Source organism: Ptychodera flava, chromosome 19 (genome assembly GCF_041260155.1).
Source record: "Ptychodera flava strain L36383 chromosome 19, AS_Pfla_20210202, whole genome shotgun sequence".
NCBI classification, from domain to species: Eukaryota; Metazoa; Hemichordata; class Enteropneusta; family Ptychoderidae; genus Ptychodera; species Ptychodera flava.
In genome coordinates, this window is record NC_091946.1 from 21958049 (window position 1) to 21972313 (window position 14265).

A 14265-nucleotide genomic window follows, 5' to 3' on the forward strand; every position below is an offset into this window, starting at 1 on the left:
CTTGGTCGCTATTCGAGTATTCGAGTGATATGCCCGCATTGTGACGACTTGTGTAAGTGACCGTATCACGTATTGGATATTTTCCCGCCTTTATACTACATATACCACTTACAGGTTTCAATAGCCAAGCCATAAATGTAAACACCTTAAATATGAAATCTTACTTTTCACCGAAAAAATCTAATACGCTTGAAAACAAAACGTTAGCCAAATAGTCAAAGAGCCCCATATGAGGGAAAAATCCGTGTTGCAACGTGGGTATTTTCAAGATGGCAGCCACCATGACAGCCCATTCAAAAAACTGGTGAGTACATATTTTGGTTGATTTTACCGCTGGGAAGCATTGCTTTGGAAAAAATGAAAACATAAGAGTTGGCAGCAGTGTTTCAAGTATCTGTGCACATATGTTTATTACCTAACAGAAGCTCAAACTACAAGGATTACTTTAACATTAAAAACACAGAGGGTGAATGCACGTGTGTATTCCTGGGGATAACAATCAGGTTGTGTCTTTCATATATATTTAGAAATCTCTCTTTTCATTCACTATAAAGATATTGAAAGGAGTCTTGAAAATATCAGTGTGCTCTTTCACTTGTCATTCAAATTGAGCGCGTTTGTGCGAGCTTATTGTGATCGATTGAAAGGAGCTTTGAGCATATCATTCAGTATTGTCAGCAACATTCAAATGGTAGGAAAATGATATAACCACTCCGGTGTAATAGATATCATCATAACAGTCTTAACTCTTCCCGGGCATTAGCTGTTCATAATTATAAGTATTGTGTTAATTCATAGATTGTACAATATGCATAATACATTTTTATTATTCAGTTTAATAAATTAACGTTAAAACAACTATGACGAGTAGTTGTACTGTAACTATTGTTTTAGCAGCAACTTATTAAATGTGTACTAGCAGTGTCTCACAACAATGTAAAGCTGAACGTCGCACATATCCCCTCAATTATAAATAAATAATGTTCATAACTCAGGAAAGCTCCAGAACCAATTCTTTGACAGCAAAACAGCAGACGACAAGCAAGACACAAACCTGTCATGATGTCTCACTTGATGAGCCTTTGAGCTCTACGATGCTCAACAGTACTACAAACTCAATGAAGGTTTAGAATCAGGAAAAGAATCAGGAAATTTAAGCAAGTGGTTCGAATCACGATGCCACAAGCTCATTTGGAATACTATGGCCCGGTGTTGCTAATTTGCACCACATGCATTATACATATAACAAGACAAAGTCATTGGCTTGTCACATTTCCTTCGTTATTTTTGGAGATTAACGATTTTTTAAAATATTTTCTAATTTACTAATTTGTTTGCTGAACTGGCAGATAAAGACCCCGGTTATCGGTATAGACAATTTTACGCATTGATCAAAACGATTGCAAACTTGTGAATTGTCAAAACTTTAGAATAAGCTTGTACCATCAAGTTGTCAAAGAATGCTACATGTTAGTCTGGTACCTATCCTCAGTCTTTTTGATTTATCAAACAATGAGTCTACCATCGCATTATAGTTCATGACACGATACAAGTGAAAGCATGCCGAGGAGATTATGTACCAAGGCTTACGATGGAAGCCAATCAGCGTTAGTGTTTTCTACTGATTGTACGTACGGTTATAGTTAGGGAGATGTTACGAAAATCATCAATCCAATCAACAGAGGATCATATAGTAAGAGAGTTACATGCATGTAATGTCCAAGGTAGGCTATCAATGGTACAAGGTTGGGAAGTGTAGACCGGGAGGTGAGACGTTGACAACATCAAGAAGACGGAATTAATATTAGACTAGTTACATATTTAGAATGAAATAAAGCTAACTTCAAAAATAATTACTTTTCCTTCAATTCACCAACAAATTCACATATAAAGGTGTGGTGGCGGGGTGCCGTGTTTCGGGCATGAGCTAGGGCCCTCACACCCCCGCGGGACTAGTGGACACAGATACACACGCACCCAGAGAAGAGAGATTCGTTTGGTGTGCTCAACCACAGAAGCGGCCACGGTGTCTTTATTTCCCTATGTCAGACATAGATCAAGTCCATGTGAGTTGCCGTGTTAAAGGTTACAACAAGTTTTAAACTTCAAAAATCACTACTCAATCCTAATAAATCTTCTCAACAAAACAGAATAAAAGTTAACTCTACATCTCAAATAACACTTTGATTCATGTTTTGATGACGGATGGCTTGGTTATGAGCTATTAATAAATGTTTATAGAAAGAGTGCTTACCTGTGTAAGACATAGATCAAGTCCGTGAGAGTTTCCGTGTCAAAAGTCAAACTCGGGGACTTTCCCTTTCACGTCTGACACAAGAAGGTGTTCAGGACAGTTCCAACAGAATGTACGGTATAGAGTTTCACGTCACCGAAACCATGAGAAAGCATGCTTAAACAATGAATAAAAGAAATTCTAACAGTAAATTTATTCAATGCAGATAACATCTGGCCACAATAGAATACCAGAAATTCGTATTATGTTTTTTGAAAAGAAGTGTTACTCTTCACGTATTCATTCAAATTTATTTACTGCATTCAAAGTAAATGTTATAAAACAATCAAGTGAAATATGAAATAAACAGCAGCAATACAGTACTGTATAACATCGCAAGTATAGCTTGAAAGACTCCATAAAAAGACAAAGAAACTGACTAACTGGAGCAGATTATAGTGGTACATTGTAAACGATATACCATACAACACGAAGTTGGCTATTACTCTAACCGGATAAATATGCACCTGTCTTTAAAGACTGTCAGAACATGTTAATAAATACATTTAATACATTGGGGTGAAATACAAAATAAGACATTACACATATCTTGGCCACATAAAGCCCCTTTTCTACAAAGAACTTCTCTGCTAGGTATCAAAGGGACAGTACCGGTAACTTTGTTGGCTTTTTTTAGGTTTTTTGCTCATTGCATTCATTCCAGCCTCTTGTTCTTCTTCCTACAGGCATGTTTAATTGACAAGTGTCCAGCTTCTGAACAGTGTGTATATGTGTAAAAGTGTACGTACAGTGATGACATTTGAATTTAACCTGGATCAAATTCAAATTCATTTGCCAATAATTGTCAACGATCATTACACATACATAGACTGTGCTGATAAGCTTGACATTTTAACATGTTCTAAAGGGTGAACAAAATACTGACATTGATAAAGGGAGCAAACATAAAATGATTATCAAAAGTTACAACTTCTGTTACTTTCAACAAAGTCACCGACTGCATCACACAATGGTGGCTACTTTCTTAGTTCTCTTGAAGTATATTCTTAATTTGTTTACTAATTTCTTTTTTCAAACAATGTAGTCCTATATTTGTGTTTACTGGCATGTCAGGACCATCATTATGTACATAGGTACATTGTCTTCATCAGCTGTCTCAGTTTCATAAATTTTTGTTCTTATCTAGGTTTTGAGGGAAATTTTCAACGCCATCTTCGTGATTATCTCGATTTGATGACAAGTGATCATCGATTTCCAGAAAGATTTCCAGAGCTGCATGAAAAACAATAAGATTTTCATTTTTCTGTTACCACGGGAATATGACCAGTTTTGACAGTTTACAGAGTTTTCCCTACAGCTAAATGAACAACTTATTGATAAATGTCCCCGCTGATCTCAGGATCTGCTGTTCTCATAACTATTACTGAATTAAATTAATACCGACATACTCAAGCTGAAGGTCATATTGAAAATAAAACTGATAATTTATACCATTAGAAATTTCATTACAAGATCTCTATTTTACATGAGAAGCCAGGTATTTTTAATGAAGGACACAACCTGATTGTTTCCCATGGAAATGTTCACATACATTGCTTCAGTCTCGCGTACAGCACACACATGTATATTCATGTAGCAGTCATACACCCACTGAACTTCTTAATGTTGAAGTAATCTTTGTAGTTTTAGCTTCTGTAAGGTCAATAACTACGTACATAAACGCCTGAAACACTGCTGTCAACTCTATTGTAATTATTTGTTTTCAAAAGAATGCTTATTTACTCACTCTGTATGGGCTGTTATGGTGGCTGCCATCTTGAAAATTTAATAGTATTTAGGAGTATTTAACTTCTTTGCAAGTGTGTTGTTTTCCAGTGCATTAGTATTTTATCAGAAAGAGAGTTTACATTTCATGTAGGGTGTTTACGTTCTTTTCTTGGCTATTCATGGCAGCCCTGACTTAACAAGAGGAGTTGTAGCAAATTTGGCGTGAAAAATGTCAGTATCTTGCTTTCAACATATGTTTTCCGATTTCGAGGATGTTTAACGACGTAATGACAACAATAGCAGTGGTTGTCACTATAAATACGTAATATATCATAGCTTAGTCAATACCAGCGAATTTTGTGACTTCACCCCTATATTATTACTATAATGTGTCGATTTTTATCGAGCATTGAGGCCTAAGATGTTTACATCTGCAAAATCACCGGCATTGCCAAAACTGTAAAATAGTAGATGTATCCCTCTCGGCTTATGATGGACTTAAGCAAATTTTGCACTCCATAATGGACTTCGCCTCGTACATTATGTTGATCAAAGTTTGCTTTCGTCCATTATGAGCCGGGAGGGAGTACATTATTGCTAAAATACAGGATTCGGTTTCAACGTATCAGTTTCTGATAACTGAGGTAATGTACTGTTATGTCTATATAAATTTGAGACAGTCATGATCCAGACAAATTATGTGAACGATTTACTATTTACAGTCTATTCATTTTCTTCAAATGCGAAAGACATTGTTCAATATAAAGTTTAGAGGCAATGCCTAGATTTCTTTATCCTAAGTGTGACTAATATGCACTCTAAAAAATACTTCAACCTTTTATAATGGCATGGTTTCCTGCGGTCTCTATAAAAACTTCCAAAAACCAACTTGTCCTTGCTACATCACCTTGGTGCAAAAATGTCACCACAAAATTAATAAAATCTTCAACAAAACATTCCACAATCATACTGTTGAAAATCAGATTGATCAGAACTCATCTGTTATCTGTACTGTCTTCTTTCCCCCAGGCTGACTTTCCACCAGATGCTTTGTTCAACGAGGAATGGTTTAACATTAAAAACGACGACAACACTACCCACTACTCGCTGCTCAAACTGATGATAACAAACATAAATATCAAGGCACCCTTGATTCCATTGCAAGTGACCGTACATACAAGGGATCGAATATTGTATACTGACGTGCTTTGGTTTAATTTTGTAGGCAAGCATATTTTGACTTTTTGTTAGATAAACGTTGCTTTTACAGATTCCAATTTACCTCAAAAAGATCACGTTATAGGATACAAATAATATTTAAATTCGCGTTTCAAAAAGCAATGTTCACCACATGAGTGTAAACTGTTTTTCTTTTTGTTTATGAAGGTTTTTCAGGGGAACGTATGGATTTAAATGCAACAAAGAGTGCGTCGTAATAATGATGCAGACTGCAGGGTTACATGAGTGTATTAAAACTGTGTTTCTCTTTGTTTCTGAAGGTTGTTCTGAGGGAAAGTATGGATTTAAATGCGACAAAGAGTGCATCTGCCAGAACGATGCGGAGTGCAGCGTTTTTAATGGTGCCTGTAATTGTAAACGTGGTTGGTATGGACCTGCCTGTGATATACGTGAGTCGAAATACAGTTCTTGAGGTCACCTAAAAAAGAACAGGACTCTCTGCATTTATTTATTAAATGATCTGTTGTTGCTTCAAATGTGTTGATGGTTTAGGGTTACATTTATTGTTTTTTTTTTGTGTCGAGTACACATTGTCCTATTTGTATACAACGGATCAAGTCTCTAAAAGCGAACAAGAGTAATATCATGGTTGTTAATTGTGGATTACATCAAGCGATCTGAAGTAAATGATCCAGAATTCTTCAGGTGATCTTATGGTTTCAAGACAAGAAATTGACCTCTTTAATCTAACAATTGCCTGGTGGTTAATAAGCTCAGAACCCCTGTAAATTATATATTTTCGGAAAGCCTAGATATAGAGGAAGATTTTGGTGACCCCAGTGTCACAATTGTTTACAGCTAATTTGCATAATCTTTCAAAAATCGGTTTTCCCTGTGTTGTGTCTCAATACTTCAAAATATCTAACTCAAACTTTCTGGAATGCAAGCTGTTACAACGCTCTTTCAAAGTGTGTCTCAGATTTTCTATATCTTGCTTAGTTTTTATTTGAGCACAATTTTGAAGAAATCAACTAGGATTAAATTCATCGCTCTGGAAGTTTTTCTGGCGTAAAATTTGTTTAAAAAGGTTTAAAAAAATTCTGAGAAGGAGCACCTATAGGGGCAGAGCCTAATAATATGTTTCACACATCCTACAGGGAACTGCTTTGCAATGGACGAGAAATGACTGATGATCGGCACTTTAAAGACATTACAAATATCAACTTTCGCAGTTCCTAAGACTTGCAGCTTATGCTATTACAATCTTATAACTTTATTTCTTTTTCATATATCCTATTAGCGAAACCTGATATTGAGCTTATTCCGATGCGAGAGGAAGTGGAATACGGTTCTTACACATCATTAACATGTGTGGTTACGAATACTGAATTTGAAGACAAGAACTTTGTGGGGACCAATGTTTTCTCGTGGTCTTTGAAGAATGATTCTGGGATAAAAAAGTGTATAGATGATAATACTGAAGACTTTTACATAGAGGACACAGTCGTAGGGTCAGTGTTGATTGAAGTGTATGTTCAGATTGATTTAGATACACCATCAATCTACCGCTTTCATAATAAATTCGTTCGACCATTCTTTTGACATGAACCTATGACGTACACAGTCGAACAATGCTACAAAATCAACCTAGATACTTATACCGTGTTGTTGTATATATGTAAAAGGATTATATATAACTGCCCGCAAAAGGCATGACGAGTAATTAGCATTTACGTTAGTATCGTTTGGCAAACTTTGTTTGGCAGCAAATATCACCGGTATCAACACTTGTTCCCTTAGTAGATAAGATATGGCTTTCTGTATACACCGATTCTACTCACAGGTTTGCTGTGTTTTGTCCTCCTTCCAAAAGTAAACATATTTGGTTTTCAGAAGGCTTTACCAGTTTAACGCGAAACATTCATCCATTTTGGCAGGACATCCGTCTTGCAGATTAAACATGGCATCTCTGTAAAAACGGAAGGCCGCTATGAATGTAAAGTAACAGATAAATATGACAGAGTATACATCGCTTCGGCAACCGTCAAAACAAGTATGTCTTTCTTACAATTCACTTATGACGTAACGCTAACTTTTGTGCTGATTTTCTTTAAATCCGCCTGATATCAGTATCATCATTACCAATATTTAGTGCTCTTAACCCATTGCCTCAACATTTTCATTTATCATGCATCATTTATCGTATATCGGCACCTTTCAGCAAAAACATCAAACTCTTTCGATGTTAATATATGCTATCATTGATTATTAGTCTAGAGAGGAGAAATATGAGGATAAAAGTGCGACATTGCAACCAAGCACTACACAAGTGAATAATCTTCATATCCTTACTTTTACAAACCTCTAAGCATGCCCTAAGAATATCTTCGGACGATACTGTAATAGGTCATGTGACTGTGCAACAGGTGCATCGATTTCCTGTGACCGATACCTCGGCTGCGAGTGCAATTCTGGTTGGACAGGGAGACACTGTCATATTGGTAAATATGCCGTTTCGTCTCAACTATTTCACGTCCCATTTATGAGGGGGAAGACTCTCCTTACAGAATCAGTCAAAGTGTCTCATTTGAGAGGAGAAGGATCACAGGATCAGTCACACACTTAATCTTTTCTATGAAAAGAATGTATAATATATATATATATATATATATATATATATATATATATATATATATATATATATATATATATATATTGTGTAAGGATTTGGGTCAAACGAAACTGCTAAAACTTTAATTGCAATTCATGGTCAATTATTTTTGTTTCCATTCAGACACTATTTCGCCAACTTTCGATAGATGTCCACAAGAGATAACGAAAGTCATAAAAGATGATGAGACACGTACCAATATTACCTGGCAGGTACCAACAGCAAATGACAATTCGAATAACGTCACTGTACATAGCAGTTATACACCGGGCGATGTCTTCGTTATTGGAACGACAGTTGTAAGATACACAGCTGTTGACTCGTCCAACAACACTGTGTATTGCCAGTTCAGAGTTAATGTCATTGGTATGTATTACAATAAAAGGTAACTACCTTTTATCACTTGTTCAAAGTGTCTGCTGCAGTATAAATGACACGAAGACTTTAACACAAGGAGCTCGTCCAACAACACTGTAAATTGCCAATTTAGAGTCAATGCCATCAGTATGTATGACTATATATCACTTGTTCCAAGTGTTTTTTACACAAGAAAGATGTTCTGTCTAGTAATAATCGATAACAATGTCTTTCTGCTTGTCTGTCTGTCTGTCTGTCTGTCGGCTGGCAGGTAGGCAAGCAGGAGGGCAGGGAGGATGGATGGATGGTATGTTTGTTGGTAGGTACGGTAGGTACGCAGGCATGCATTCAGGCTGTTAGGTAGGTAGGTAGGTAGGTAGGTAGGTAGGTAGGTAGGTATGTAGGTTGGTACATAGGCGTAGAGGTAGGTACATATTTTAGTAGGCATGTGCATACATGCAGGCATTTAATTGTTTACTCTATGTATGCATTTAATTGTTTATGGAGTACATTGGTGATGCTGACACCATGTGTTACTTTCATTTTTGACAGTACAAGAAAAGTTGAAGATTGGTCTTTCAATCGGGATTCCAATAGTGTGCATCGTTTTCCTTCTTCCGTTATTCTTCTTTCTCGGATACCGGTACCGGTTGCAGTTTTACTTGGTTTTCACAAGAGACTGGGATATAGACGAAGACCTTGGTAAGAGGTTATTTCTTCTTTATTGTTAATATTCTAGTGAAGTCTCTTTAAAAGGAATGTAGTCGTTTTTGGTCGATTGGATATTTGCTAGATAGTTTTTTTGCGAAATATTGTCTATCGTATTTCTTTCTTTATCGCTATTCAAGTTATCCAAGAACTATAATCAAGTTAATGTTAATTTAGTGAATGGTCAATTACCATTTCAGTAAAAGCTGTTTAAAAATTGATAATAACATTAACCTTACCTTATTTGGTAACTTAAAGAGTGCCGATTTTGCCCTCAAAATATTATAATACTTAAAAGCAGTGATTTTTGAAGAAGAGTCGAGTGGTCACATATTTGTGGGAAAATACGAAAACCATGCAACTACCCGGGCTTTATACTATTCAGTTGTCTAGTATATCGACGAAAAAATAGTATGTTGTTCTTTGAAATTCTAACATTTAGTGGTCATTTTTTGCTTTGTAACTAATAACACTATTATCTACTCTAACCTACTAATCAATGCTTTGAACAATTGCTGCAGAAAGCACAATTATTAGAAACCATCGGTTGAATTTTAAGATGAGAAAACAGTATTTATAAAAATCATTAAATTAAGGTTAACCATACGAAACACAATATGTTTCCGTGTTGAAAAATTGGTAATTCCCATAGTCCATATATTTCAAGATGATTGAAATTGGTTTCTAATTTTGAAATTTGAAACCGATGTTTTACCGTTTATCATCTTGCTGTCGTTGATTGTCTCTGGCATTCTAAACAAAGTAGGTATGTAGGGAACGCTGATTGCTATATATGCTATATATATGCTATATATATATATATATATATATATATATATATATATATGAATTAATATACATTTTTAAAGATATCAGCATAAATACTAAGCCAATGGCTCAAGGCCTTTTAGCAAGAGTAATAGATTTGCTGCCATTCCTGTTCTCATGTTGAAACCTCAGCCTTATTGCTCGTGTAGTACACTACATTTCAATAACTGAAACAACCGTCATGTGTACGGGAAGCCACACATATTAATGACATCATTCAATAAACAGTTAACTACAAAAAACATAAAATTTCCGCTGATTTTTGCATGAACGTCTTAGTAACTTGACCTTATGTACCCGACGTTTATTAATAAAGCGCGCCAGGTGGTCTCTCTATCTCCCTAACTCATGGCTGTGCACGAAAAACAAAATGAAAGAAATTACCATTAAGAGGCCGTATTTGATCATATTGTAAACCATAAGGACACACATATATGTAAGGTGTATTGTCCATCTGTCGCACTAGAATGAAACCGACTGAGCTATATTTCGGAAAAATCATGCATTGTAAATATAAAAATATACTTTATACAGCCGTACCAGTTGTCACTCGGGTATGTAATGTGCATTAAACAAGTTATCATGCGTGTTTATAGTGTTGTCTTGTGCATTTACAGTGTTGTCTTAAGTACTACGGATGTTTCCTTCGGCTTTTGAAAAAATGTCCTGCGCATGATATTATGTAACTGTTGTTTTAAAATGAAAAATTCGATTCAATTCAGCTTTTCCTGAAAATATTTGCTCCCCTCATACCATCAAAGCATTTCGAAGGGGTTTAATGGACGAAAGTGTAACATCGTTTAATTTGCAGGTGACAAGGACTATGACGGATTCCTATCGTACAGTAGCAAAGATGGAGACTTCGCCGAAGCAATCATGAAGAATCTTGAAAAGAATGGAAAATTCAAACTATTGCTACATCACAGAGACTTTATAGCCGGGAAGGGTAAGTAGACATTTGTTAATTCGATATTGTCATACCTTTCTACAAAATGAAATGTGTTTATAAGTGATTTCACGATGTGTATACATGTGTCACTCAGTGAGTTTGTTTCTGAAGTAGCCAGCGTTGTGAAATTAAGAAAAACGTAATTTATTGTCGAGCGAGGATATTTTCAGTCACCGCTTAAACATATGATTGTGGCTTGATCAGTGATTAAAATTGTTTCATTTTCCGTAAGAAAGAGGGTCCTGTAGCACACTTTTTCAAAGCACACGGGTTTTTATTAATTTTTTTGTTACTTTCTCCAACTAAACAGGGATTCTCGACAATATCGAAGATTCGTTTGATAACAGTCGTGCCGCGATCTTGGTCATCTCTCCGAATTTCCTCGAGAGTGGCACATGTGAACACGAGGCAAGAATTGCCCTGGATAACTGGATCAACAGAAGACAGAAACTGATTCCGATTGTAAAGGGGAACGTCGAACAGGCAAACAACTCCCAAGTGATCAAGCGGATTATGAAATTCATAACATACATTCAATGGCCTGAGAATGCTTCAGCGAAAGAAGAAGACGCATTTTGGAGAGAGCTTGAAAACGCCCTGGATATAAATATGCAAAGGCAAACAAGGGTGGCTTCATTTACAAGGGCATTAGCAAACGTGTTCAGATGTGGGAGAAATGGTTACTCTAGAGTCAGAAATCATGTCGTTTGAGCCAAAATTGTTTCGTTAAAGGGACAAATTCGGCCATTTTCATGAATTGTCTTTGATACGAGACACTATTTATATCGTTCGATATGTTCAAAGATAATGAATGGTGACCATGCATATATTCGACCCCGTTTTTAGAGACGATACGTGAAACCAACACGAGAAAGTATTAATGGTCAAGACCATTTATTCTTTCTAGCGATGGTTTCATTAAATTTATCTAAAACCGGGGTCGAATATATTCATCGTCACCCATTCATTATCTTTGAACATGTCGAACGATATAAATAGTGTCTCGTATCAAACAAAATTCATGAAAAATGGCCGACTTTGTCCCTTTAATTCATATTGCCATAGGATGTTATAGATTTACAACATGGAAGCAGTCGTTCTGCCCCTACAAAGAGTAGACAGTTAATCTATTCATTCATATCTCCTCGAAAGCCAATATCTGAAATCCTCGTTCTTAAAGTTTAAGTCAGCTACCCTCGTCGAAATTTATCAAGGAGACAGGACTGGAGATATCGGGTCTCCCAGACGAACTTCTCTATGAAAATTGAAATAACCTATTGTGAGCTCAGAAATTCAGATCACAGCTTGTTGGATAAGAGAGGAAAGTTGGAATCCACTTCTACAAAGACGGGCCAAAGTGGGTACTCTCAAGAGACTTTAATAAATACAACATTCCCGGCTATCGAAACCTTTCGCAAAATCAATAGCCTTAAGAGTGACTTGAATATCCAACTTTTCATATACTCCATTATTTCTTCAGTTTTACAAATACAATCTCCTATTTTCCTAGCTTTTATAAAAGCCCACTGAGTAACAAATACATTTGGAAGGACTTTTTGTAGACGCTTAGCGATACATTTGATGACACTAGAGAAGACGCACAGACTATACAAGGAGCTGTGTAACGACAATTTAAGATAACAACAAACTTGTTGTATAGAGACATCTTCACACACGAGTTTAACGTAGGTAATTTTACGCCCAAATGGGACCTTTGTGATCTTTGCATAAGACACAAACACAGTTCAGAAATAGAAAAAAGACCTGAAGAAAAACCGAAAAGACCAACAAAAAGATAAAACCTTTAGCAGTCGAGAAAAAGATGGAGGTTATGCGGCTTCCTTTGATTTGGAGAAGGTGTTACCAATGCGTATTAGTGATCTGTCCGTATTCTATTATAAATGTAAACTCTCCATTTACAACTTGAGGGTATATAACATTGGGAACAAAGAGGGTCACGATCACTGCCACATACAGCACGACGGGATAGCTTCCAATGGATCCAATAAAATATCGTCAAATCGTGTGTACAAATCCGTAAAGGAGAGGTCAGGTAAGAGGATTACCAAATTTGTATTATATTCTGACAATATCGCTAGCCAAAACAGTAACAGGTTCATCGTTGATACGTGTATGAAAGGTTTGAAAGAAACGAATTTAATGTTGACATAATCCCTCACAAATTTCTGAAAGGGGGAACACCCATAATGAAGTTGATAGCATGCATGCATTTGTCGCAAAAGCAAATGATTATAATCCAATAGTTTATTCTCCGGATCACTGCTATTTTTGGCAAGAAAAAAATGGAATTGAGCCCATCATATACATATCGCGGTTCAAAATGGTAAGGCTTGATTTCAGTCGAGGAAAAGTAATACTCGATGTCAGAAATATCGCTGTCCGAACTCTCCAAGCTCCAATCGTCTGTATCGCCGATAATGTCAGGCACGCTCGTCCCATGAGCCCTTTCGCGCCCATGGAATTCCTAGCTCATTTTCATAAATGCTGTCTACTTCAACTTCTCTTTTCGTCGCGCCGTAGTCGTCAGCGCATGCAATTATGTTGCAAATTTGAAATGCATTTTATTCAAGGGTTCTATCAGCAGGGATAAATGATGAAATTCGCAGGACTTAGGTTCCCTTTAAGCATTTTACTTCATCCAACTCCTAATTTGCATATTTAATGAACTTTTGAAAGTAGAGATATATCTGAATTGACTAGACCAAAATTGATGAAACTTGCTATGTACGTTGAAGATACTATGATATAAAATTATTGAAAGGCATTAGGCATTTTTACTTTGGCCAATTCCATATTTAATGAATTTTCCTAATTAGGGATATTTATCATAATTGACTGGACCAAAACTGATGAAACTTGCTAGTAAGTACATTAAAGATACTATAATACAACATTATTGAAAGTCATTAAGCATTTTTCCTTCAGCCACTTCCTTATTTGCATATTTAATGAACTTTTGTCTGAATTGACTCGACCAGAGTTGACGAAACTTGTTATGTACATTGTAGATACCATGATACAACATCATTGAAAGTCATTTAACATTTTTACTTCAGCCAATTCCTAATTTGCATATTTAATGAAAACATTTCGGTCAATTCCTAATTTGCGTATTTAATGAACTTTCCCAATTAGGAATATATACTTGGATTTACTTGATCAAAGTTGGTAAAACATTGATGATTTATACCAGGTTATAACAATATTGAAAGTCATTTCGCATTTTTATATCAGCTATTTATAATTTGCATATCTAATGAGCTTTCACAGTTTGGCATATATAGCTTGAAGGACTTGACCATTGGCAATTGCACTTGCTACATAAAGTGGTGATATAATGACAGCAGTCGAAGAAATTATGTATCATTTCAGCTAATTACATATTTGTATACTTAATGACCTTTAGCATTAATCTGTGGTGAACATTGTTCATTATGTTGATCATAACACTTTCAATGAAGTTGCAAACATGTGGCAAAGGTTCGAATTTACACATAACTGCAATATATAATGAAACACGTGAGCACTTTC

At 35.9% G+C, this 14265-nt stretch overlaps 1 protein-coding gene across 1 annotated transcript; it reads left to right on the forward strand.

Annotated features, from left to right (window-relative positions):
• The first annotated feature begins 1560 nt into the window (after window positions 1-1560).
• LOC139118095 (uncharacterized) lies at window positions 1561-12245 on the forward strand. The gene is made up of 10 exons (XM_070681388.1): window positions 1561-1607; window positions 5005-5246; window positions 5521-5649; window positions 6501-6711; window positions 7138-7253; window positions 7570-7701; window positions 7995-8237; window positions 8781-8930; window positions 10576-10710; window positions 11024-12245. Exons 1-10 carry the CDS (start codon window positions 1561-1563, stop codon window positions 11422-11424), a joined length of 1806 nt encoding a protein of 601 aa, XP_070537489.1. The 3' UTR covers window positions 11425-12245.
• The last annotated feature ends 2020 nt before the right edge of the window (window positions 12246-14265 follow it).